General features: G+C 40.8%; 3 protein-coding genes across 18 annotated transcripts in view; 1 reads left to right on the top strand and 2 right to left on the bottom strand.

The window, feature by feature from the left end:
- The window catches only part of LOC136442402 (bromodomain-containing protein 3-like), a 37,382-nt gene extending 30,505 nt beyond the window's left edge, over positions 1-6,877 (bottom strand). For 7 of the 16 annotated variants that reach the window (XM_066439228.1, XM_066439235.1, XM_066439230.1 and 4 more), the window contains exon 1: positions 6,238-6,876. In XM_066439228.1, the coding sequence (XP_066295325.1) occupies positions 6,238-6,302 (65 nt within the window). In that variant the 5' untranslated portion in view covers positions 6,303-6,876. Of the gene's footprint in view, positions 1-4,788; positions 4,863-6,237 lie in introns of all 16 variants that reach the window. The other 9 variants (XM_066439231.1, XM_066439236.1, XM_066439240.1 and 6 more) reach the window with 5 other exon arrangements.
- A 59-nt stretch (positions 6,878-6,936) lies between these two features.
- LOC136442406 (WD repeat-containing protein 5) lies at positions 6,937-15,755 on the top strand. Its single transcript, XM_066439252.1, has 14 exons — positions 6,937-7,077; positions 8,039-8,204; positions 8,674-8,770; positions 9,225-9,298; positions 9,710-9,799; positions 10,282-10,371; positions 10,847-10,930; positions 11,128-11,183; positions 11,405-11,451; positions 11,720-11,795; positions 12,121-12,154; positions 12,671-12,745; positions 13,291-13,378; positions 13,968-15,755. The coding sequence occupies exons 2-14, from the start codon at positions 8,055-8,057 to the stop codon at positions 14,066-14,068; spliced, it is 1,062 nt and encodes a 353-aa protein (XP_066295349.1). The 5' UTR covers positions 6,937-7,077; positions 8,039-8,054; the 3' UTR covers positions 14,069-15,755.
- A 1,851-nt stretch (positions 15,756-17,606) lies between these two features.
- LOC136442524 (alpha-N-acetylneuraminate alpha-2,8-sialyltransferase ST8SIA3-like) lies at positions 17,607-26,614 on the bottom strand. Its single transcript, XM_066439430.1, has 4 exons — positions 26,149-26,614; positions 21,764-21,907; positions 18,655-19,212; positions 17,607-18,148 (listed from the first exon to the last, which is right to left on the bottom strand). The coding sequence occupies exons 2-4, from the start codon at positions 21,889-21,891 to the stop codon at positions 17,851-17,853; spliced, it is 984 nt and encodes a 327-aa protein (XP_066295527.1). The 5' UTR covers positions 21,892-21,907; positions 26,149-26,614; the 3' UTR covers positions 17,607-17,850.
- Between the last annotated feature and the right edge of the window lie 976 nt (positions 26,615-27,590).

Below are 27,590 nucleotides of genomic sequence, written 5' to 3'. Positions count from 1 at the left end.
GGATTTCCTCTTGAGCTTATCTGCTGACTTATATCACTTGGGAGAGAACTGCAGAAAACGAGAAGAACTATCTGTTTTGATGGTTGGTTTGACAATAAAGTGGGTGTTATTAAGTGCTAAGGGCATTGCCTTAGTAATATCCTCTTTATTGTGTGCATATTGTGATACTACAAGATAGATCAGCAGATAAGGTTATCACCTAGGGACTAGATAATCATTTGACCTAGTTTCCCCCCTGGGGAAATCATAGGATCAGATTTTCTACCAACAAAGTATTCTCCCAATCTTCAAGCAATCGGTAATTTTAAAGTCACCCAACAAGTTGAGAAACCAAGTTTGATTGAAAAAGACTGCTTAAACTGGTCTCAAGAATTTCAGGAGAAATCACCTCCACAAACATTATAATAAAACTGGCTGTTTCTGAAAGCATGTCTAAACTGACCTCTGCAAACTGTTTGTATTCATATATAATTGCATTCCATTAGGTCTGAATTTTCTTCTTAAAATTCTCCTTACATTTACTCTTGATCCTCTTTTTAACAAAAAACCTTATGCCTAAATTACATGGATTAACCCCTTCATCTGCTTTGGAATAGTAAAATTACTTGGAAGAGATTTGTAAATATTGTTGGTGCATTTATCATTTTTATGACAATCTGGTTCTGAAAAACTACCTCCATCAAACAGGCATTCATTCTAATTAGCCATGATTTGTTTTAGCAGACTGACAGAAATAGCAATAGAATTCCAATGGCTTAACTGATAACACAATAGCGCATCAGTTGAAGAATGATGGCTATTCTAAAACCTGTCAGTCATTAAAAGTTAGAACTTGGATTGACGTGGTTCTGCAGGCATAAAATTATGTGTTGGGCGATACATCAGTTTTTAATCGTTGGCATATTTTGACATGTCACAAAGTTATGTTTCAGATTTCACCTCTTTCAATATTAATACAATTGTCCAACGTCTTAGGTCAGGCAGCTGTGGCGATCATGGTTTGGAACATCTTAAGGGTACATCTTGATAATTGGTGCTGCTTCGGTCCACTACTTTTCATTTCAACAGACAGTAAGCATCTGAAAACCCCTTTTCTTTCTGTGTGCTTGTCCACACACACAGCTTTGCATTGACAACGGAGAAAGTGCACCAGAGTTCTAAAGAGGGAAACATGGGTACTGTGCCCCCCCTTACCCTGAGGAGCAGACTCTCTAACAAGCATAAAATTATGATTGACCAGGGATGCTACCAGGTGACCTGTGGCAGTCTTCAACAGTCATTTTGCCTCTTAGGAAGCCTTAGTGCAGCCTAACATTGAAGAGAGAACCCCCCCCCCCCCTTCCACACTATCTTCCTGCTTGGTTGCTCCGCTCCCTCAGTAACAATGCTCCCTATTGTAATTTTTTTCAAGAAAAACCCCTGGACTTTTTAAACTATTTTTTTTAACCTTCCCACATCAACAGACTCTGAAGAAAATGTCATAAGGCATCCATACTTGCTTATTATAAGCAATGTTTAACAAAATGTTGACCATGGAACAAGAATGTAGCCAGCAGGAACGAAAATGAAATTGTCAAACATTCTCCACAAAGGTGAATCATCATTTCTGTTTTTCAAGAAGGTCGAAGGTACCCCATTACATGTGAAATGGGCAAGAAAGGGTGATAGCAATACAAGAATTAATTTCCCTTAAAAGGACCTTGAGAATAGCTTTCAAAATTCTAGTAACTTTATGCCATTATCTTTAACAGCTGCATATCCTATAGGGGGTTGGGGTTTTGTTCGCGTTAAGAATTTTCGCGTTCGCGTGGAAAGTTTTCGCGTGGAAAATTTGAAATGGAGAATTTATCTATAGGTTCAAAATATCAAAGTAATTTTATCATCAAAATTTTTCTCCCTTGGGAATAGACTTGAGTCCCTTGGGAATAGCACACACCAAACCACACCACACCCTGCCCACACCCATGCAGGGAAAAAGTTTGCCTGTAATTTTGATCATTTGCTCGTTAAAATACGCTAATTAGTTGATCGGAAGGGAATTGAAGGTTTACAAGTCTACGGTTTCACACCCAAAATATTTCAAAGGATTTTTGAAATTTAAAAAATACAAAAACACAAGTTGATTCCCAAGGGACTCAAGTCTATTCCCAAGGGAGAAAAATTTTGATGATAAAATTACTTTGATATTTTGAACCTATAAATAAATTCTCCATTTCAAATTTTCCACGCGAAAATTTTCCACGCGAACATTCTTCACGCGAAAAAAACCCGTTCCCCCTATAGGCCAGCCACTTGACAACTGAACTTATGAAACAACCTTAATTTTTAGTTATTGTTCAAGGGAACACACATTGAGAAGAGAGATCCAACAATGACCGAAGAAAACAAATGTTGGCTACCATAAGTTGACATTCAGGTCAACCCGATATGACATTTTTTTTCAAGCATGTTGGAGATGTAATTTTGAATAACTGTCAAATTTTTCTTTTTTGCTGGAGTCTAAATCGACACAAAAAGTGAGGAGATCTTCAGTGTTTCAGGTTCACTGTCAAAACAACACTGTAGCACATCTGCGGTGTCATGATTTCGCAGTGGAGTGGTATTGCAAAAAAAGGCCAACAGAAGTATTCCAAGATTTACAGAGATAGCTTGAGGGCAAAACACAAATCTCGTAACCCGATTGGACCTGATGAACGAGTACTGTATGAAACTTATTTCTGCTTAGCACATCAACAACTCTAAGCCTAAAATGAAAAAGAATAGACACCAACACCAGTATTTCAACTCATTTCTGTCTGAAAGTGGACTTCATTGAGAATGAGATTATCTATTTCAATGTGTTCGAGTTCTAACTTCCTCTTGTTCTGGGAACATGACTAACACCTTTTGCCAGTGTATGTGCTTTAACCGATCGCATTGTATTTTCTACATAAAGGAAGGTTGATCCAGGAAATAAGCTAAGCTAACAGTTCCTCGAGCAACTCTATAAATGTTGGAAATGGTGAGATGTGCATTTTGTACATTGGTCCCCAAAAGCCTATGGCTTGTTGGGTAGCCCTGGTGGTATGTCTTTTTACAGCTGATCAAATAAATCAAACCCCTTTAAGTTTAACAGTTACTGTGACCAGTCTACAGTCTAACATCCAAGTCCAACAATACGAGGGCTTGACAAGGAAGATGCGGAACTAAAAGGGCCTTTGCTGTAGTTCCACAACATGGAGAGGAAAAATACAATTCAAGCTTCAGGCCATATTGAAATCATCTGACCATGCAGTATTTTAACTATTTATTTATAGGGCAACATCTTCTGCGAAAAGGAAGCTACTAGTAGTTGAGACTTGACCTCATCAAACCAGCGACTACTTATTTGAGACCAATGACAATTCACCTTGACAAAAAAATTTAAACCTGAAGAAGTGATCACCTCTATTAAGGGCACCTGGTCAATGTGACTTCTTGGTGGTCCCTTAGACAATTTTTCCCACTAACACACATACAAGAATCCTGTCTATAGGGACCACCTGTACACATAGACCAGATTCTATCAGTTTGGTCACAGGTGCGGTCTTCTTGGGCATAATTTGCAAACTAGCCTAGGCAAATGGGGTCACCACGATATCTGCCCACAGAAGAAGAAAAAACTATGACTTGAAGCTGCAAACCAGGACTAATACAGGGCTTGAAGTACCATCTGCTTATGCGGGTTAGTGCAGGTAGAAATTAACTAGAATTGTAGCTCTGCCGGTGTTTATGATATTTAAGTGATAAAAGCAGTCTTCAGCACAACGGTCACAGTAAGGTGACATGGAGGCATTGATGACCAAAAATGATTTGCATCCGAATTGTATGAATCCTTTAATACAGCAGCTAAGATTTTATGTGGTACACTACTTTCAAAATACATGTCCATTTTTGCATGTACCGACACGTAAAAAAATTCAGTGGTGCGGGTAATTTTGAATGTTACCAGCACCAGTTTTCAGAATAAAGGATTTGCAGCCCCTACACCATCTTTCATGAAAAATAAGGCTCCTAAAAACCACCTGCTATCGATCCAGACATGCCTATTTTCTACCAATAGCATCCATGAACAGAAGTGTAGGACTGAATGGCTATAATGGATCAGAAACCACTCCAGAATGATAAACAGGAAATGAAGCATTTGCTAGAAATAGAGTGCAAGTCACTTCTGCATACTGATGGTGACTACCAAGAAGAGGCCATGCTGGATACCAAGTGCCTGAAGGATATTTCTAAATCAGAGTTCAGACCAGTATTTCTGACAGGTATTCAGAATCTTGTTCTATCTAATTTCTTACACTTACATGAGTCTTACAAGAGTCGGAGCGAAAGGAAAGAAAAACAAGTTTGATCTCCAGTGTACCTCATCATTTGGTCGATAACCATTTTTATTCAGTGTGACATTTAAGGACAAGAAATCTACTGTGTCATCCTAATTATGTGCATGCATCAAATTAACTGAAGAGCCCCCAGTGATATTACTCAGTCATAGGACATTGAATGTTTCAACAGTTCAATATTTGACAGCAATGATATTGTGATTCTTGTTCTTCCATGCATGCCAAGGGACCATGTGCTCATCTAGTTGAGTACTTCCATTGAGACTATTAGAGTGTGCCATACCTCCAAATTAAGTTTTTCATCAAAAATCTCAGCACTCTATCAAATCTCCTACATATTGAACAGAGATATAGGCAATATCGTCACATGGGCATACACATACACAACAATTGACACTAATGATATCTAAATAGGAAAGATAGTTACCTTTATCGTCCAACCCTGACTCTGCTGGTTCTTCTGTGACAGCTTCTCACAACGTTTCGATGTTCATCTGAACACTATAGACAAGGGGGAGGGAATGGCACTCTTCTGAATTTCAGGTGGGGTAATATAGTGTATCCAGGAAGTGAGGTGGTTGATCATGCACATATACACCTGTCCTCAAGTCTAATCTAATCTCTTGTCCAGTCACCCAATTCATTTTCTGTCACCTTTCTGTCAGGAAATTTCAAATTAGAGCCTGGACGAGTCATTTTAGACTTTGCTTTGATGATACTAGAAGGTTTTTTGTACAGAGATAATCATATTGCAAGAAGCACTCTCCAAAACCTTGTCTTGAAATCCAGGTCAATGATATGACCTCGAGCAAAGGATTTAATAGAAAAGATGTGTTTCAACTTCCTCTATTGTAGACAGAAATAAAGAATGAAACAAAACAGACCATCATCCCAATGATTTAGATACTTATTTCCATTTTAATTCATTGTTGAGAAGCTGTACCATGATCTTAGTATGTCATTCCTAACCAGTTCCCATTGGCCAAATATTCCTCAAAACCAATTCCACAAAGTAATTTTAAAAAATACATCTTTATTATAAAATGACTTTTGACACTTTGCTCCCATATAGTTATTTAACATTTCAGAAATGCACGAAAATAGGCCCTCTTTCACACATGGTATAGTACAGGGTAAGATGGGGAGGGGGGTGAATGAGGGGGAAACCATAACACATGCACATGTTCTTGAATGAGCACGCTAACTAGTTATCATTTAGGTCACACCGTAACATGCGGGTTTGAAGATCATAAACAAAGAAACACAACATACACAGGTAGAACGACGGAAATCGTGTTTTCATATCCTTCCACTGCGAGCGAGATTCTCGCCATACGTTCAACAAAGGAAAAACCCCGCCTTAGGCCTCACTCAGTTAATCGTTCAACACGCATAAAATCATTGCAATTATTCGACAATAATATTGCAGTGGTTGGAGCTAGAGTCCACACATGTAAGATACGAAATCAACATAGATCGTTGCACTTGATCAAATCTAACGCAGACGATGCATACACCCTAAAATGCCAATGAAATGATGTAACTTCCAGAAAAGGCTAGGACCCAGTCTGGTTGTCAATACACCTCCGTTTCAAACCGTTCTTTTTCCCGACTTCTAGGGGTCAAACGCGGTCAATTCTACCACCTGTAAAGTCTTGAAACTGACCTTCACACTCTATTCATAAATTTGGGTGCAAAATCGACTCCATTAACGACGAATTTCACGTTTTTACAGATTGCAATTTTAATGAACCCACAAAGCCTTACAGCGAAAAATGGCGCCTCTATATCCCCAACCTGGCAAGGTCGTTGCCCCGTTTCTACTGTGTTAATACGTCTTAAACTATACGTAACGTGGAAAATTTAGAGTCTGTACCCTGACTGGATGTTGTGTGCTGGCTGCTGAAAGTTCTGCCAAGCCGGATGGCTCTTGCCGTCCATTCCGCAGGCTGGATTGCAAAGAGACACGGCAGGCAGCTCCACAGTCCGTAATGGCGACCCAGCACAACAACACCCTATTTATACTACACAGGCCACAGGGCTACCTCCTATTGGTCGAGAGCGATCACATGATCGTCTGGCGACCAAATTTTCCTCAAAAATCTTCAAATTCTGTCAAATTTCTCCTCTTAAATAGTCTAGAAATTGTCTTTTTCACACGCTGTGAGAATCTGGCGGTATCCTCTGGAACGGAACGCTGCTTAAACCCAACTTTCCGGCTTCGCCGCCGACCTGAAAAATGAAACAACGCCACAACATCACACGTAGTCTGCCCAGCACAGACGGCGTCACAACTCCGCCATCTCATTGGTCAACCGCAGTCACGTGAGAATCACCACCCCGGAAATTTCCGGACTTTTCAACGTACTTTTCTGTCCGTTACCGAAGAATCATTCCCGATTTCTACCGATTGGATCCGGATTGTATCGATCCCTGGTGCAGACTGTCCGGAAAGCCGGTAGAAGTGTGGAAATTGCGATGTAAACAGCACCACACCCTTCTTCCCGTGACACAAGGGTTCCAACCGTCGCGCATGTCAATCATCTGCTGACGCATGCGCACCACAGCACACTTCCCGCCATTGCCAGGCATGTTTACGTTGCTTTGTTGGTGAATCAAACTCGTGGTTTCTTGGCGGATTTTTCGCGGATTTTTGGAAGCCAGAGACCCCCGTCTCAAGCAGTGTGTACACTCTGGAGCCCTGCTGACTCGACAGGTAGAGTTTATCTTCATCAACTGTAACATAGGTGTGATCATATTGCACGTGGCACTTGACATCCCAAAAGAGCACATGCCATCCTTTGATATGGATGATCGGCTAGTTATAACTCGCTACGATTTGACTAATACTATAGTAATAGCAGCAAATATGATATTTTACGATGAAGAAAAGTCTTTGTATGATGTGCATCAGTTTATAAGCTGATATATTATTTTCTAACGTAGCTTGAAAAGGTCCTGTGATATTTTTGGTTGAAGAAAATTATTTGCCCCCCTCCCCATAATTTTGCAAACGGACAATCATGATCATCAAATTTATGGTAGGTATGCATTGTGCAATTATTTGCATACAAAAATCACAAAAGATAGTCTATGATATAGTTTGCTGCGGATCTGAACAATAATCAATATCAACAATTTCAATGTTCTTGCATCATAATTTGGAGTAAGGAAATCATCCACTTGTAGGTTGTGGCATGACATTAGGCAATCCAAAATAGTACAGTGTTAATATATCTTTTCTAAGAGTGAAATTAGGTTTTATTTGATTATCAATTTTATTGTTAACATGATAAGTTGCAGCCTTATTGAATGATATTTTTAGAATATCATATGTTGAATTATGTTGATATGACCACTTGAGTCCTAGCTACTATAATTTAAGATATTTGTCAGCAAAAGTACATATTTCAGAAATCAAATTGCTGGTCTTGGTACCTTACAAAACATACATGTAACGTTAACTTATATTGTTAGAGATGGGGATACTATATCTGTTTCGATCTTATTTTTTCGTTATTGTTGTCCCAATCGCAATCCTGTTCAAGTCGCAATAAAACTTACCAACAAATTAACAATTGACAGCTTCTTTGTTCATGTTAGAATGTAAGCTACTATAGATTATGGTACTTGTATATGGTTGTGGATCATCATAATATTTCTACTTCATCTTCAAGGAGAACTCAAACAAGAATGTCAGCTGAGAAGAAAGAGCCAGAAGAGGCCCCAGTGGCTCCCAAGCCTGCTGCGCCAACAACCACGGCCTCCCAACCCACCCCTGCTACAACCGCCACTACAACCACTACATCTACACAGAACACACAGCCTAAACCTCAACCACTGGTGAGTTGAGTCAGGGTAGGGCTGCAAGTACAGATCCAAAATACCGAATGTCAGTCTACTGGTACTGTCCCTTAATGAAATTACATGAAAGTACATACTTGTGATTGAAACATACAATTCAAACGTCAAAGATGAAAATGAACACTGGAAAATGACAAAAACATTGTATGAGCATTAAAAACAGCACCATCTTCGTTTCAAAATCCAAAGAGTACTACATGTAGTAGGGTGGGGTTTTTTTTCATACTGAATACACACAAAAATATTCTGTTTCTGTCATCATTGAGGACCGCAGGTTACTTTGTGGCATCGTTCAGGTACAGGTATTACACTATGTTCGGATCGTCCTTTACCTAAACCCTACTTAAAAATGTACCTGATGTTGAAGGTTAAGGTCTTGTCCGACAAGAATTCTGCTGTAAGACATAGCATGATGCTATCTATGATACATATTTGAATCTTTCCCCAGAAACCTAACTACACCCTGAAGTTCACGTTGGCTGGCCACACCAAAGCCGTCTCCTCTGTCAAGTTCAGCCCAAATGGAGAGTGGCTGGCAAGTTCATGTAAGTATTATTACTATTAGTGCTATTAAGTTACTTCATAACCAAATCAATATCCAAACAGACAGTGTACTAAAAACAGCCCAGGGGCACACCCAGTGGAGCCACCAACCTATCAACACTCAACCCAACACATACAAATACTGTACTCATAGCTTTGTTGGCTGGTTAGAGTAGAGGCCCTGGGTTCAAATCCTGGCTAGACATGTCTGTGGGAAAGGCATTTTACACAACTTTACTCAATGCACCAGATGTAACAATGGGTACCTGATTTCAGGTGGGGAGGTAAACGGCGGTGGAAGGAGCGGGTTGGGACTACCTTTCAATACCGTGCTGACACACTGTGGATAACAAGTTTACAACCCACTGCCCCTACGGCCTCAAAAAGGCCTTTTCATAAGAATGCTACCATCCTTTTTATCTTGACCTTCTAACTGTGTTTTTTTTCCTGTTTCAGCGGCGGACAAGCTGATCAAAATCTGGGGTGCATACGACGGCAAGTTTGAGAAAACCATCTCTGGGCACAAACTGGTAAGTACCAAGAGCTCTAGCTATGATAATATGGCACTTTGTAGAAGAAGCCATACTGAATATGGCTGAAGATATTTACATTTAGTCTGTATAACGCAAACTCCAGCTGTCCTGCGAGGTGGTTACAGGGCCGCGAGCGGTCACAAGAGGCTTGATTGAATTCAGGCTAATTTACATTCTGTGTCATAGCAAAGCAGCGATGGTAGATGTGGAAAAAGAGAAGCTATGCTTAAATTTTCAGCATAAGCCATTTTGTCAAATTATCCATTTGAAACATTAATGTAGTATTTTTGTTGTTGCAAATACAATGTACCTTATCATGCTGTGATCCAATATATATTCTGCAGTAGTACGGTCTATAGCTAATGAAGTAAGTGTGTTGACTTGACTTGTTTCCCTCTCTCCTCACAGGGTATTTCAGACGTTGCCTGGTCCAGTGACTCCCACCTTCTTGTGTCAGCCTCTGATGACAAAACCCTCAAGATCTGGGACCTCAACTCAGTGAGTCAAATCTCTTGTAATCTAGAAAACAAGTCTGTTTTCTAGAAGTCTAAACTGCAACTTGCAAATAGAACAGTTTTCAACATCATTATCATTCACCCAGTCTTCATTCTTGTCCTATTGCAAAAGTGGTTGGACTTTGGGCCCCTGGCAACTCTGCTAGGTACTGCAGCAGAACTTCCAGTTTTGATACCTCATGTTCTGGACAACTATTGTCATGAGTTTTGGTTGACATCAGTTTGGGCCCTTTAGCAGCTTTTTCTGGAACTGCAGGGGCATTTTAGTTACATACTTTAAAAGAGGATAAGTCAATAAGAAACAAATTTTCATGATATTTGACCTGTAGAAATAATATTGAAATTAGGTGATATCCTTAGTTACCAATTATATTGCGTGTTGAAGATTTGAAGTTGTCAAACTCTTGTAGTATGATGAAGATAGTTGGCTCTTCTGAACATGACATTTTGCTGTTCTTTTTGCAGGGCAAGTGCTTGAAAACGTTAAAGGGACACAGTAATTATGTGTTCTGCTGTAACTTCAATCCCCAGTCCAACCTCATCGTGTCAGGATCGGTAAGTAAATCATCACTTATAACTGTTCAGATTTGTAGACTCAAGCTGTTTTACCTACTCCCTAGTTATCAACCCTACCTCTTGGTCTAAAGGTATAGGGTTCAAATCCTTACATTTTCCAATATACAAGACATTGGTAGTGATCACTGTGAGTGTCTTTTCGAAAGGCACATCCACAACAAGAGTATGTTTGAAAAGACATCACACTTCTTCTTGAATGTAGGAAGTTTCACCTTAGTTTGTACTGACTGCTATTGCATCACTTTTTGGCGACGCCCCAGGGGCTGAGCCTTGATGTATACATAGCATTTGATTCAGTTAGAAAATATTCTGATTCTCACACCTGTGAAAAAAGTGCAGATGCGATAATTTGTTAATTAACATATATTTAGCACCTTACCACTAACTCTATGACAGCAGTAACAAAAGTAGTTTTGATGCTTCTTCAGTAACAAATTTGTATTTTTTTCCCCAGTTTGACGAGAGCGTGCGAATCTGGGATGTGAAGACCGGCAAGTGTCTGAAAACTCTGCCTGCACACTCTGATCCTGTGTCTGCTGTAAGTCTTTATCTGTATTTTGTATCTTTATAGCTGTTATAATTGCCCCTCAGCATAACACACCAGCTTCTGTATCTGTAACTGAAATTGTTTTGTTCTTTTCTAGATGTTCATAAATGACTATATATGAAATGTGAACTTTTTACACTGTTGCACTATTTTGTACTGATGATGTTTCTTTTATTTTTTTTGAACAGGTGCATTTTAACAGAGATGGTTCTCTTATTGTGTCCAGTAGCTATGATGGGCTTTGGTAAGTAAACAAGAATATTTCTACATGTACTTCAGTTTATTACATTTCCATTGGCTAACAGCATGAATTTTGTTGTCTTCCACAATTTTTGTAAGGTTCAAACATTTCTTAAGATACATAATAGTTGTAGCCCTTTCAACCTCCACTGTAGTAATTTATTAGTAATAGTATTTGCTATTGTCTTGACATGGTTTTAACTTTGACTTTTATAATTTCTCCAGTCGGATTTGGGACACAGCATCAGGGCAATGCCTCAAAACCTTGATAGGTAAGGAAAAGACATCTTACAATATCATGTTTATGTTGACTTGCCTTATGTGGACAAACAAGTGAAGGGGTAGCTACCATTGACATGGTAGTACATGGTCATCCAAAAGATTACAATATACATCATAAGATATTTAATAAGTATCAAATCTGAAAGAAAAAGATGGTGAACAATGTGAAAAATTTTTAGATGCCTATACATACACTGAATCTTGAAATGTTTGTGGTGGTTCTTCAAGTATGATTAAACTTCTTGATCTTAACGCTAGATGACGACAACCCTCCGGTCTCCTTTGTGAAGTTTTCTCCCAACGGGAAGTACATCCTAGCAGCAACGTTGGACAAGTGAGTTTTCCTCCAGATTTGTGGACTGTATCTGCTCCTTTTTGGACATTGCCTCAGCGGTGAAGCCTGCAGTATAGTATGCAGTTTGAAAATTCCTGTGAGATTGTAAAGATTACACAAATGTAACAATTGAATTATACCTGTTTTTTTTTGTCTACCCTGTTCCAAACTTGCTGTGGTCATGATTTTGGGTCACAGGTAGCGGTAGAAAAAGTGGTATAGATAATTTAGCCCCCCTAGCAGCTTGTTCGGAACTGCAGCAGGGACTTTTGCAGATGGCTTATTTGATTATATGAAACTAAACTGTTGTTTTTTTCCCTTGCAGTACACTGAAATTGTGGGACTACAGTAAAGGAAAGGTAAGTCATAACAAGTTATCAATCTGTAGAGAAATTTGGCTAGATTTGGAAAAAAAATTGCTGAAAAGTGTCGTCAAAACATGAAAATTCATTGCAGTTGTAGTGATGCAAAGAATTGAACTACAATGTAAACTGTTATTTTTTGGTTGATGTCAGCCAAAGAAAAAAGTGAGTAAAAGTGGGATGACATTCAGATCTAGATCCAGATGAAGACGTTTTTAAGGATCTATCGCATCTCAATAAACTACTACTACTACTATTGCAAAATATCCAGTCACATGTGCACACCTAGTAGCCTGAGTGTCATCCTGTTCATCTACTGAAACAGGATGACACTCGGCTACACACCTAGCAGTTTTCCTTTAAACTACACCTTATAATTGCACAAAGGTAAAGATGTGGAGGGGACACACACTTTCGGCTATTTGTGCTGTCCAGGTGTTATCTCTTGTTGATTGTACAGGTATGTAGACTGATTATTCCCATGTTCACCTGTGTTCCTTTTTTTGTTCCCAGTGTTTGAAGACTTACACGGGTCATAAGAATGAAAAATACTGCATCTTTGCCAACTTTTCAGTGACAGGAGGAAAGGTGAGACATTTTTATTACCGTCGTATAGGGAGCTTTTGTTTTCTACGTGTGTCCATTTGAACTCAGTAGAGTGGAAGGACTATGAAGGGAAAATGGTGTAACAGCAGACTGACTGGAAGTGAAGGTCAAATTTAAGGTCAAAGTGCAGACTGATCAAATTTAAGGTCAAAGGGCAGGTGGGGGGACACTGACAGGAAGTTAGGCCAAAGCAAAGGTCTCAGTATAGGTTACCTCATTTCCAGTCTTCAGTACATGCATGTTTGTTGCCTTATGAGAGCCAGTGGTAAAAAATCTTTAGACAGAATCATGGAGAAATACACAATAATGAATGAAGCAAGAATTTCACAAAAGTTTTTTGATTTCTTGTTTTTACTCAACTCTGTTAGTCTGTTGTGATCTTTCCACAATAACCTCAAGAGAATGAAAACTATTCAGCTTCTTGCAAGTTGTGCACAGTCGAGCATTTGTGCCAAGCAAATTTGTGAGCATGAGTGCCCATGTTTGCATTGCACTGTCTTTAAATGATGCGTGTTCTCCTGTCCCAGTGGATAGTGTCGGGGTCTGAAGACAACATGGTGTTCATCTGGAACCTGCAGACTAAGGAAGTGGTGCAGAAACTACAAGGTCACACAGGTCAGGGGGCATCTACTGTATCTGTATAGCTGGTATAACTGCTATTCGGCGTAAAACACCAGCTGAGGTACTGTAGTGCCACACTGTGTTACACAGACTTTGGACCAGAAATTTGTTAATAGATTCACCTATACTGGCTATAGTTTCCACTCCAAACAGTTTCCTCAGGCCTCAAAGCTCATTTTAAAGGAAAGGTGCACTGGTGCACCTAACCTGAAAATTCAGGCGCACAGAAAAAGTAGAATGTCAGCAAAACATGATACAAGATTCATCTACATGTATTTTGATGTCAACCTCAGCACTCTTTGGAATCCATGAAAGCATTTCTGGAAAAAGCTGGGGTAGGAAAAAATTTGTGCTGGCAAATGTTACTGTAGATAACATAACGTTTCTATGTACTATCGTGTTCCAGACGTGGTGTGGTGGTAGGTAGGAAATCATTGTTATTTCGCTGGCAAATGTTACTGTTGATTATATTATGTTTCTCCGTACTATCATGTTCCAGACGTGGTGGTGGGGAGGAAATCATTTTTAATTTGCTGGCAAATGTTACAGAATGATTATATTTCTATGTGCTATCCCGTTCCAGACGTGGTTCTGTGTACGGCGTGCCACCCCACAGAGAACATCATCGCGTCGGCCGCGCTGGAAAACGACAAGACCATAAAACTCTGGAGGAGCGACGTATGATGGTCCATGTAGAAACAAACCCTCCTGTACATATAGAACTCCAGTCACACATTTTTATACTACATGTATGTAGGACGACTAGTAACTGTGTTGTTGCAAGGCATTATTTTTTCTCTCTCTCCCCAATACTTAATACTTTTTGGCAACGCCTCTGGGATGGAGCCTGATGTACAGTATTGGGCGCAATTCGTCTAGTTGTAGACTCCACAAAATACACATTATCACATAACTACTGTATGGATATTCACACCTTTGTACACAACAACACACAATTAACAAAGATACTACAAAAAAGTACTAACTTTCCAGCCCAGACTTTCTTAGGAATATATTCTTTCCTCTGCCTTGAGCTGATATTCATACTTGTCTTATTCAAAAAGCAGAAGACAAAAGATATAAAGATATGTCAATATCGTTAAGAAATGGAATTAGAAAGTATACACTCCAAAAGTTGTTGACAAAGTACCATTTAGTTCAAGCACAAGGAAAAGTCAGTACTAGTATTACCTACACAGAGGTAATGATCATTGTAGTTGAATTTCAAATGTCCCACAAATTCAGAATCCAGTGCCCAGAAGCTCTGTGTATGCTAACAACAACAAAAGCAACAATGTGGCATCTTATGGTCGAATCCTTTGCAAGTTCAAGCAGCAGGTGATCGGTAGATGAAGTAGTGATAATGTCATACTTGTCTGTTTGCGAGGCTTGTACAGTCTTTCTTGGTTAATGGCTAAGAAAGATGTTTAGTTAGGTTGATATATTTTACTATGGTGGGATGGGAAAGAGTGCTAACATGTTCACACTGTGTTGTTATAGCCAGGTTCCTAATGTAAGGATCACCCGTCTTCTTTAATTTTGAAAGTCTTCCCAAGAATTGTTTAATGCGCAGAACCAGGGTTTAATATTTCCACCCTCTCATGCCAGTTACACCGACTGTGTATCTCAAGAAACCACCCTGGCGTAACGCCCTGAGATCTGTCCTTCTCACTGCATTAGCACTGGCCAGCTGTCAGCCAATCAGATACTCTCCCTCCTGTCATTTGAGGGATAGTTATTAGTACCAGCCAACCAACAAAGCTGCTTCTTTTGACAGTTGTGGGTGCCGTGATTGACTGGTAACTTTCTCTCCAACAACAACAGGGGGAGTATCTGATTAACACAGGAAGAAGGACAGTGAGCAGGCCGGTATGCCAGGATCCTTGAGATACTCAAGCAACGGGACTGACAAGAGAGGGTGAATTATGCTTGAAACAATGTGTGGCATGTTGATTAAGGGTCTGAGGGAGCCGAAATTGCTGAAGAGCAAGGATGCGTTTTGATATGGCAGCTGTGAGGAAATCTTTTTTTTCTCCAAAATTGGAAGGAAAGTGTGTGTGGATGGATGGATGAATTTTGTTTGAATGCAGTACGTGTCTCAGTTGCTAGGTGGCGCCTGTACACTGGTCATATCTTACAAGCTGAGTATGGCATGAGGATAGGATGGGAAGCCAAATGCTCCCATTTCTTTAGTTTTATGCAAAACAACAATGTGGACCAATGTGTACAATTGTGATGTGTCATACTTTTCTCAACATTAGAATGTCGTGTATTGAGAGACTACAAACCACAGAAGAAGGGCATACAGAGAATTACAAAGCCAATTGTATTTTATTCTTTTCAAGACAGCAATAAACATATATGAAAGACATCGCATTTCTATCATATTTGAGTCGTTTGTTGAGAAGATCCATTAGAGAAGTACAAATATTCATAGTCACATGACTGGAAAGTCACTATACAAAAGCAAGCTGTGAAATGTTCTATTGTTGTAGTAGTAGTAGACTGGTAGTGGACACTTTGAACTTTCAGGCCCTTTGGATAATGTACTACCGCCCCCTACCCCCACCCCGGGCAAACAACATTAGTTCTGTATGCATACTAAAACAACCTAACATATCTCTTCAGAGTTTTGGTATAAAACCTGGTTTTACAGTCCTGTCCGTAGTCACTGACGAAAGACAGCAGATGCTGTCTGAAAAGTCTGACTGTTTCAAAATTTTTCCAGTTGCTTTAGTAACTATTTTTGGAGTAGACTGGTTTATTCATTCCACAATACAATACAAAAACAAGAGTCTGAAGACCCAAAATCTCCATGAAATTTGTTTTATATAACATGTGTTTTATATATGTGTTTCATTTGTTAAAGTTATTTAATAACTCATAACTGTTTATTCAAATTGCATAGCAGCCATGACATGGCTGAATTGCACAATAAGTGACAAATTCATGTACACATTAAACATTCATATACATATTAAAATGACATAGACGGTTACAGTTGTTGTTGCCGCTGGTTTTGTTAAATATGTGCCAGAGGGTATCCACATAAAGCATCCTTTTGTGGTTTGACCACCAACTGTTGGGACCTGGGGAATTCTTGTCTCAGATTTAAGACTAACAGGTGTGACAGGTGTGAGCTCCCACAACATGCCTAGAATGGAGGTATAGATTTTCCTCATTACTTATGCAAATTCAGTCCCAATTTGCATAATTTGCACTTCATTGTGTACATCTCTGTCCAACCTACCTGCATATCAAATAACTTGAAAATCTGTCGTTCCTTTCTTCGGTTATTCTCCTTAGAAGATTTTTACAGATACGCCATTGCAGTTCCAGTGACACATACCAGGGGGCTCAAAATCGACCTTGACCTTTCTCCTCCCAACACCTACCCACATACCAAATATCATTACAATCCATTGACACGTTCTTCAGTTATGCTGACTTTAAGCATCCGGTGACACAAACATACACACACGCAAACACACTCAAAACAATATCCATGAAAAAGTCTTTTTTTCATGGAGATAATAACTGAAAAAAGCTTGTTTGCAGCTCACAGGGCCTGAATTGCACATTACAATTATAGTATTTACTGCAGCTTATACAATTTACTAGGGCTCATGCATAGAAATACAAATTAAAAATAAATATGTATAATATGGCACATGATATTCAGTCAAAATTCGTCACATTTAAAACCTATATCTAAATTTCGCCCATACTACAGTATGGGTGAAATATATTGTTTTGGGTCATGTCATGACCTGAAATTTGAGGGTACATCGAACAAATACTCAAAGAACCCCATTCGTACTTTTGACATACACCACTTCAAAAAACGATTTTGGGGAGATTTGTCTCGTACTGAAGTTGTGTGCATTTGAGAAGGTAAAAAATCTACGCCTTTATCAACAAAACTTTTCTGGTGGTGTAGGAAGGCCTGGTGGCCGTGGATGCCAATGTTCTATATTTCAGCCACATGAACCTAGCCTGGAATCCAAACCTATTATAGCTCTCGAGTCTCCTCTCCGCAAATACCGGAGAGGAGACTCGGGAGCTATAGAACCATGTTTGGATTCCAGGCTAACATGAACCACCTGAAACTTTAGTGGTTCTTAAAGGAAAGCTACACAAAAAATTGAAAATCATTCTATGCTATATATGCTTAATATATTCCAAAGACAAATTCTTACTTCAAGTTTCTTCAAAATTTTTCCCCTGATGATTGTATTATATGACGTCAGTGTTCTAAAATTCAATCATCAGGTGAAAAATTTGAAACACTGACGTCATATAATTCAATTATCAGGCGAGAAGGTGTCAGCACGGCATAAGTTGCAAACTGTGGAAAATCCCAGAACTATGACGGACTTATGTGAAACAACTTGAAGTAAGAATTTGACTTTGGAATATATTGAGCATAGCATAGAAGGATTTTCACTTTTTTGTGTAGCTTTCCTTTAACCCTTATCACACCGCAGTCTCAGCCGTACTACATTACGGCTGTGAAGGTCTTCCAATATGGCGAACTCCTCCCCCATGTCGTGAATCCCCCACGGCCCGATTTGTTTGAAGCTGAAGAAGCTGTACGGTGAGTAGTAGTGGTACCGGAGGTATGACTTCCACGGACTCACGTGGCTCGGGTAGAAGCCGTACACGGTCACCTGCTGGCAGATGGAGAGGGCGAGAGTCACCAGGTACAAGCCAGACGACACCCGTGCCTCGCTCAGCTCGTAACCGCTTTGCTCTCTCCAAAACCTGCCAAACATATGATGAGAGAAAGTTAAAAATGCAAAAACTCCTCGTGGACTATCTCCTGAAGACAAAGCGTTTTGATAAATGAGGGAAGGGGAGGGACATGTGAATATGTAAATGTGAATATAAAGAAAATAAGAAAACACAAGTGGAAAGAAAAATAAGAATCTTTCACACATTAGCCTGCCGACTTTTGGAGAAAAGCAATACGAGAAAAGTACAGAGAGACGAGATGCAGCACATGAGTCAAAAGAGGAAACGCACACTAAAGTGACCATATACCGACGAGACAGCGTTGTAATAGAGACAACAAATGATAGTATCATCAAGTGCTATGTGCAAATAGTATTGTTCGTGTGTTTGAACGAGTTGTTTTAGATTTTGGCATGAAATTCCATCAGTGTTGGTCAATGACAATGACTTACATTTTATGACAGGTCTCTCGAAAAGGTTAAACGAAAAGATATGAGGTCGTGGAACTCTAGTTACAACTGCTGAATTTGTCTCACCGTTCAACTTTGTCAAAGACACTGTTGGGCATGAAGAGAGGCTGTACACTGAGCTCTTCTCTCCGTTCTGTTAAGAGATTGTTCAGACGTTCGACATTGTCTTCGCTATTCTTCGATACGAACGGAGGCACAATAAGAAAAGAGTTCCCCAGCTGCTTTAACCTTGCCGCAAACCTCTCCGAGTCCGCTGCCGTTTTGAAGTCATTGTAGTGTGCAGAGAGGACGCTAGGGTTCATCGTGGTGACGCCAGACTTCAAGCCGGCGTCCTTCTCAAACGTGTCCGAAGGCGGGAGGTTACATCTGAAGACGAAGTCGGCAGCGTCGATGTCTTTACCGCAGCCTGACTTCAGAAGGATCCCGCCGTTGCCGACGACGCTGCACGACTTATACCCTCGAGGCCGGAACGGTGCCGTGTCCGGGAGAAGATCGTAGAAAGTCTTGGTCATGCCGGCTGTTTGTACGTTTTCTTGCTTATACGTGAACACCTGCCCAACCTGGCACGTTTTCTTGGTTAAGGATATTTCCAACGACAGGTTGAGAGCTTGTAGAAGACGAGCCCTGTTAGGTGAAAAGAACACTTTTAGAACTTTAAGATAAAACTCAAGTGACTCCTGGATATCTTCGTTATATCACATCATACATGGCTTGTGACGTAGCGCTACCCAAGCCTCGTGCACTGCCTATTGTCGTCCACTTTGGGTTATGCATAGCCTCTAACAGGCTTCACAGCTAAGTCGCTGGAAAAATACTAGAAATTGGCCAAATAAACGGATAACATGCCAGAGGAGTTGGTCCGCCAAAGAAGTTACAGTTGTAGGTCGCAAACTGTGCTCCTTTGGCGGACCACATCCTCTGGTACGACCGTGTGTTATCCGTCTATTTGGCCAATTTCACTATTTTTCCAGCGACCTGTGGAGCCTGGTAGAGGCTAGGCTTCGATTTCTTTTTATCGGTGTCTTACAAGCCCAGTCACCAACCCCTGCACCGTTTAAGCACCTCAAATTGCTGACATACCTTTATCACGTGAATTTCACATGCCGCTCACTGTTGGTAAAGTTGACAGCACAACGTTAACATTCAAAACGGTTTTGTTGAACTGCAGGCGGTGGGACAAATACAGTGACTTTACTATTGATATTGTTTGTGGACTACTTTGTACAATTTATGTGCAATCTTTTTCCAGATCTATGTTCTCCCCCTGTTAAATCCAATGGTGGCCAAACTTCCTGGCAAATATTCTCCTATAGCCGGCGTAGTGAGTCTAGTAGAGGCTAGAGGTCAGCCGCTAGCTCTGTATCTAAGCTAACCCCAGTCCATGTTATCAGAAAACTGAGCTTAAGTCCAAGTCCCCAGGTAGATAACAACTACACACGGTGGCAGCTGCAGAGTGCCGACATGCATGCGTATGTGTGCACACGACAACATGGTTATTCATATTGGGCCGTTCCAAAAAAAAAGAGAATATATGTATAAATATAAGGGGGTTGATGACACCCCAATCCAAATATCCCCTAAGTCCCGCGTCCTAACGATTTCAAACCCCCTAAGTCCTACAGCCCTAAATATTTCAAACCTCCTGAGTCATTGAGTCCTGACTACTTCCTAAGCCCTACAGTCCAGTCCTATGTCATCACTCCCCCCCCCACTCATATATATATATATATATATTTGGAATGGCCCATTGTCATTTTCAAAGCAGAAAGTAATGTCCTCGGTACGCGGTATGTAATGCGGTAAATCGGCTTCCTTTGATCTATTATACCTGTGACAGCTTCCTGTAACGTAAAACACTTCCAATATACGTGTGGCCAAAACGGGGCCCGGCCGGGCAGTTTGGAGGAACGAGAAGTATGATGAAAAAGACGACAAAGGTCACAAGCATACAAAATATTAATCATGAGTATAATTTGTGCATATTTCTTTACATACATTTTCGTTTTCCGTTCCCGCAAACAGCCCGGCCGGGCCCGGTTCGGAAATGTGACCGTAGCATTACTAGTAACATACAAATCGTCACATTACACGCGATAGTTGCTTTATTTTCAGTCGACTATTCACAATTACACCTATCAATCAGATCGACTTGTCTGAACTAAAGTGAATGAGCTGGCGTCTGTGTAAGAATTGAAATAATGTAAACACTGCTGGCCGCCGTCCTACCAGGCGGCACACAGGACCCTAGCTGACAGACAACCGGCCAAAATCAACATCAACAAACAACCGGATCTGCAAACAAAGCCTCGAAGAAAGGGGAAACCGGTGTTCAAACAAGTTCAACCGGTCACGGTGCGGTTCCACCAGCGAAGGTAGTACAGTTGTAATCTACCGTGTTACTGGTAACAAGGAAAGCCATGGTAGAATTAATATTTGTAATTTACTGACACTATAGTAATGGACAGACCATGGATGTGAAATACTCCCCTGCCGCTCGCGTGCCACCAGATTGATATAAATGTATTAGTGCTGATTGCCTACTCCGCAATTTGATTAATAGGACTTGCGGGCCCTGATAAAATGTATATCATGATACAATGAGAGAGAGAGAGAGAGAGAGAGAGAGAGAGAGAGAGAGAGAGAGAGAGATGCGACATACATATGTCAAGGGGTAGTACATATATACATATATATATATATATATATATATATATATATATATATATATATATATATATATATATATATATATATATATATATATATATATATGAATGAAATAAAAATGAAATACAACCACATCCCCACCGAGTCAGCACACCCTACTCTTCTCGATAAGTCACGCAGTGTGTTGGGTTCTTTTAGATGCAGAGCTTTGATACCAGAGGCTAAAGGCCTTCGTACACGGGCCCGCTGGCCTTACGTCACCATCCGAAAAGACGAATGCAATCCCTTAAAACATGCCCGAGTTGGGGCTGACCCTATAGCCTAGGATCGAACTCCGGCCCACAGATCATTAACAGAATTTGATCCATACGGCCAAGGAGGATAACCTCCTTGATACGGCCAAGCAGCAGGGTTGCGTACCCACTTGCGCCATACACGGGTACATGCTTCTACTGTATGTATGTATATAATATGTACATCACAATTGTGAAAAAATGAACCACATTACCTGAGGTCAGATACAGGGTTCATGGCCGTGTAGTTTTTTTGTCGTCCACTCCAGGCGAACAGCAGAAGACACGTACAGAGAAAGCTGGTGATCAGGACGACTGCTGCAACCAGCCTCGGCTTCTTCATTGTGGTACCTTATATGCTGTAACAAGTTATTTACGACGGTAGAGTTAGAACAATATCAAGACATCACACGTAACTATAACGTGCATCTGCATCTGTATCGTATATAAAATATACCACTTACTCTCTAGCCCAAGAGCGCTAGCTATTAACCACTCAAATATCAGGACCATGGCATGCGCAGAACATAAGATATCAAAACAGGAAGGTCCATTGCAGTATCGTAACAAGCCGCCATGGGGCCCAAAATCTATTCATTTTTAGGTCTCATCAAAACCTACCCACATACCAAATATCAAGACAATCCATCCATGCCTTCTGACGTTATGCTGCTAATCCACACACATACATACACACTCGCACACACAGATACAAAAGCTACCGAAAACTTGATATAACCTTCTTGGCGAAGGTAATAACACACCAACTTCGAAGGCATACGGCATGGCAGCAGTTAGCTGTTTAAATATCACACTAAACTACTTGTTACACCTAACCTTTGCACAGTCTGTCTCTGTCGGAGAATAACGACCGTAGAATGTACACGTTGCAGCTTTACGTTCCCTAACAAGAATCATTGATTGAACATAAAGGTTTATACCAAACGTAGCCCTCGTGAGAACATTGATCATTGAACCATAAAGAGCCATTTCCCCCTGGTAGTCATAGTTATCTGGTAGTCATAGTTCCTGACTGGCAGTCATGGTTCAGTTGTAGATAGTAACAGCGATAACGTCATAGTAAACACGGCAGACGGTTCTGAACCTGACATTTCACCTTGCGCAAAACGTCACTTGATAAGCATTGAACAGTGCTTGAGCAATATTTGCTGCGCCATCGTTTGCTTTTCAAAAGAATGTCATCTGAAAATGATCTCGAGTTCGTGTCTCGTATAATTTGAAAGAAGTGACAACATAAAAAATTCACGATGTGCAGGTTGATTAGGTCCTAATGAGGCCAGAGCGAGTAAATTTCGTGGATAACATCTTCTACTATACAGACAACAAATCTAATGCGAGAGCGAGAAAAAACAAGATGAACTTTCAGAATATCGAGACCATAAATGTTGTAATAAAAATTGAAGCGAGAATACATTACATGGTGTCACAATCAACAAGTCTTTTACTCCTGTATTTAAGAAGTGCATAGTGAAACCAGTGTGGTAGACTTGTATTACATACCTAGTTGGTAAGTGCACATCTACCCCGCACCAGTTAAGAACAATAATAATATTTATATTTTATTTGCAAGTGCCCGAGGGCTAATTGCAACATGAAACAATGCGTAGCAAGGGTATACTGTACAGATAATGCGAGTTAGCAATGAGCCGACTCAGATTGAAGATTGCTATCTTAGCTTTACTACTTACCCATCAAGTTCGTGCAGTAAATGTATTAGCTGAAGATTTAACTACAGAGTAAGGAGAATGCATGTACAATATCGTGTTAGGTTGTTTTCTCTACGTAACATATCGTGACGCAATAATGTTTCATTGCAATACAAAGTCGCTGAAAGTATTTTGAAGTGAAAATGTCTTAGCCTGGTTACCAGATTGTACGGCTAGCTTGCACAAGAAGGGATCGAGTGGCCATCACAATCAAAGCTGCACTACAGGCTGGGAACCAGGCTTGCCAGCGGGGCGGCCTCCGCGGTAGAATTTGAAGTAACGTTAGATGTATATCACCATACGTTTAAGTTTAAGTTTAAGTATCCCAGACGTCTTGATAAGACGCATAGGGGTGGCGCCCATCTCCATATTTTCAAGTAGCCCTTGGGCCACACATTTGGGCAAGACGCTACAGCAGGAGGCTAGTCCGCTGGTAGTGATGTGTGTTTCACTTCCGTACTCTCAGTTTTCCAAATGCTGAGTGCTAGGCAGAGAAAGTAGTATGTACAATTTGGCCGGTATGACACGACCAGGGATCAAACTCACGACCTACCATGTGCAAGGCGAACACTCTACCCACTAGGCCATTGTCACCATATGTGTCACCATATAGCTGTGTGTGACTTGCCAACTGCGCACGGTGCACGCTTGTTACCTTCGAATTATCAATAAAGTAATGTTCAAGCAAATGAAGCCGTCTGTGTTATTCTAGCTGATGGTACACATTTCCACGGTGGCAAGGTTGTCTTGTGGTTAGAGTTGTTGACTTAGAATCTAAAGGTCATAGGTTCACCCTAAAAAGCCATTGTGGTGCCCTTGGGAAAGACACTCAACACATATTTACCCACTTGCCTCAGGTGGAAATGACTACCTGGCTTCGGCTAGGAACGTCCTAAAGGGCATGGGTTCAAATCCATGGCAGGCGCCATCGTAGTGCCCTTGGGAATAAAGACACTCAACACATATTTACCCACTCGGCTCAGGTGGAAATGAGTACCTGGCTTCGGCTAGGAACGTTCTCTCGGACGGGACACGTTGGAAGCCCCGTAGTTGAGGAGAGCCACGTGCACACCCTTGCGTGTTAAATAACCCCGGTACCTTACCCACCACATTTAACGATTATACTATAAAAACGTACGGGTCCATCCCGGTGTGAGTGGACCAAACCCTACAGCCTGGTTTCAGGCAGACTGTAGTGTACTGCAAAGCTGGTGTGTTATGTATGGTTGCCGGTTTTTAAAAGCAAACAGTACCCGAACAAAGCGTTCGCCATTAGTTAAGATAACTTCATTTCACTCGGAAGACTTGGAACTTGAACCGAAAGAAAGCATGTACCTTTAGCAAGAATAACACCGGCCTCCTCATACTAAATGGTTGGAGGTACTATAGATGAAGCAAAGCATACGCACACGTTACTTGCGTTGTACCCACACTGTCCTTGTCAATTGTCGTACATTTGACCCCCCCAAAAATCCAGACATATCCTTGCCACACCTACGGCGCGGTGTCACGCGTACTATAGGACATTTCTTCAGCCCGGTAGGTCATGCAGTTGTGCAAACACTACAGCGGTGGCTACGCGTAGCTCACTGGAAGTACAAGTGTGAGTTCAACTGCCATTTCTTTCTTGCTGAGTGCCGCGCAGTATGTTAAGAAATCAGTATGTAACGTTACACGTCCTTGGTATGACCAGTATGAACCAGCGACCACCGCGGCCAAGGAAATCCTAACCCACCAGGTCAAGTTGATGTCTTGTTCAGCATTTGCCATTTTGGGTGCTGCGGTACCGTACACGGCACAATGCCCGCTGCCTGTCAACAGTACACGGAAATGCAAAATGGCAGTACATTTAGTGAGATTTGGGTAACACATGTTTCAAGTGGAAAATTCTAGACCGTGTGCGAAAGTACTGGTCATCACTGAAACTCGATAGTAAGCTAAGGTACTAGTACTTCATACACGTCGGATTATTTCCGTGTATTGACAGGTATTGTGGTGTGCGCTCCTCAGCACGCAAAATGGCAAATTCTGAGTGGTGCCATGCGTAGTTCATGATCAAAGACATCAAAATCGTGTATTAAGTCCCTGCACGACTGTACCACACACATACGTGACCAGTATACATTCTTGGCCAACTTACTATCAAATGGTGTTGTCAGAAAAACATCGCTACGTGCCGTTTTTTGCTGAAATTAAAACGGGTGTGGGCACTACAAGTACCTGACTCAGTCTGATTTCCCTATTTCAGATGCCAAGACTAGTATCTTATTTCAGAGGTTATCTAAGTACTTACTATCAAGTTTAAGCTTTGTATTGTATGTAATTTTTACTTACTAGTTAAAGTTCTCTTTTTGTCATAGATAGTTAGTTTTTGTATACAATATTGTATCACTTCTGTAATGCTACTTTCACGTATTGTTCCGACTTTAGTATGATGTTTTGATTTTGTTCTTGGTTGTAAAAATTGGTGGAGGTGAATAAAGTGGTGAAAAAAATCTTATTTCAGAGGTTACCACTGTATGTTACGGAATTTGGCGATATGTATAGATCAACCTCCTAGAGCATTACCTGAAAGTATGTGACACGTGGTTATTCGTAAAAGGCTTTATATGTTATATCTATGCCCCGAAATTTGAGTTGTGAACCTTGTTTTTAGGTGAGGCCGAGAACTTTATGTACGCGGTGTTGAAAAAAATGCATGCTGTCGACGGGGACGCCATTCTGTTACATTAATTGTTTTTGAACTTGAAGTTCAACCGTCTATGGCAGTTCAATGACCACAGACATTAACGTTAAAAATTAACGTTTCTCAAACAGTTTACCAACGATTGTCCACGTCTCATACAAGCTGACGAAGAAAATGTCCAACTCACCTGTTCGGTTTTTCTGTGTTGTATTCTCGCACCTGAGTCAGGTACAAGTGCACATCGCCTCCGGACTCTTTTGTGGTGCGATGGAACATTTCTGGGAAGTGACGTAACGTTCTGTTCTTTGTTCTTTGCGGAAGTGGTATGTCGAGTGTCCAGGTTTGAGTTCCGATTTCTCCTAGCCTGCTGTGAAATTACTCCAAATGCTATAAACAAAGCTGACAGAAGAAGTGGGGGTGATTCCGGTGACAATTGGTTCTAGAGACTCGTGGCCGAGTCTAGACTCTACCAGCCTCTGCGGGTCGCTGGGAAAATAGTAGAAATTGGCCAAATAGAGTCAACTGTATGAAGGGGGTCGGCTATGGAGATAGGGTCCAATATTGCAACCCTGATGGGAATGTTATCCTCCATGGTCAAAGTCCCCCGGCAAATGTTCTCTCTATAGCCGACGCGGTTAGTCTGGTAGAGACTAGCCGAGTCATGCTTGGCATGTATTTCAACTTATTTCCGGGTTGAAAGTGTGTTGCCCCAGTTGAACTTCTGCCGCGTTCGAACTTCTATGGGAGGCGTAGAATGTGTTAAAGTGTATTATCACAGGTAATCAAGTAAGCGCTTCCTGGCGATTACTCTAGGAACTGCAGTAGATCAACAGGTAGGTGTGAACGTAGTCAAGTGCCATCCCAGAATAGGGAGATTTTACCGGCCCATGGCCAGTCCCACTAAGCATTGACTTCTTACCTGAATCGATACTTCTACTCAAAGACATGCACGAGGCCTGGACCATTTATTTTCGTGGATATTTCTAATCAAAGAGGCCTCATTATAGCCTCAATAGCAGGCTCTCTGGGTCTATTTTTGGCTTATAATACACTTTTTGCTGCACCTGCAAGGTTGGTAGTGAAGGCGGCACATACTGTCAACTAGTCCGTCCTCGGCAAGGCCCGTGCGCCGTGGCTGCCTGATGGTACTTTTTTTTTACCAACTGTGAATATGTAGCAATATTTTTAGACATGTTTGCCTAAAAATATATAATGTGTATGTGTCTGTCAATATGGGCCATCGGGCCTGAAATAAACAATAAACTAAACTAGACATGGATTTTGCCAGCTGAGCGGCTATGCATGTTGCCCAGGCTCTCTACACAGTATGGGAACCAGGCTATTGCAAACCTGATAACGTCATATTAAGTAGAAGCGATCCTGGCATCAGAGAATGTATAGACGTTGGTACCTCTAGCGGTTTTCGTTGGAATTGCAGTTGTGTGCTTGTATTAGTTTATAAACAGGATAAGATGAGAATGGGTGGAAGTACTATAACTATCTATAACGTGGATAGGATGTACAAGGCACATGTTGATTATCTAAGGTACAGAATATGCAAATCAAGCCTTCATTTGCATGCTCAATAAGGCACAATATGCCACAATGTATGACATATGTTGTATATGT

This window comes from Branchiostoma lanceolatum, chromosome 9 (assembly GCF_035083965.1).
Source record: "Branchiostoma lanceolatum isolate klBraLanc5 chromosome 9, klBraLanc5.hap2, whole genome shotgun sequence".
Classification (NCBI taxonomy): domain Eukaryota; kingdom Metazoa; phylum Chordata; class Leptocardii; order Amphioxiformes; family Branchiostomatidae; genus Branchiostoma; species Branchiostoma lanceolatum.
This window is presented reverse-complemented; position numbering and strand designations above follow the sequence as displayed.

Bases quoted from the DNA above. Each gene is read 5' to 3' on its own strand.
- LOC136442406 (XM_066439252.1), top strand. From the start codon at position 8,055: ATGTCAGCTGAGAAGAAAGAGCCAGAAGAGGCCCCAGTGGCTCCCAAG. The intron at 9,800-10,281 runs GTGAGTCAAATC...TTCTTTTTGCAG, and splicing joins AGATCTGGGACCTCAACTCA to GGCAAGTGCTTGAAAACGTT. The intron at 10,372-10,846 runs GTAAGTAAATCA...TTTTTTCCCCAG, and splicing joins ACCTCATCGTGTCAGGATCG to TTTGACGAGAGCGTGCGAAT.
- LOC136442524 (XM_066439430.1), bottom strand. From the start codon at position 21,891: ATGAAGAAGCCGAGGCTGGTTGCAGCAGTCGTCCTGATCACCAGCTTT. The intron at 19,213-21,763 runs GTAATGTGGTTC...TTCACCTAACAG, and splicing joins AACCCTGTATCTGACCTCAG to GGCTCGTCTTCTACAAGCTC. The intron at 18,149-18,654 runs GTGAGACAAATT...TATGTTTGGCAG, and splicing joins GTCTTTGACAAAGTTGAACG to GTTTTGGAGAGAGCAAAGCG.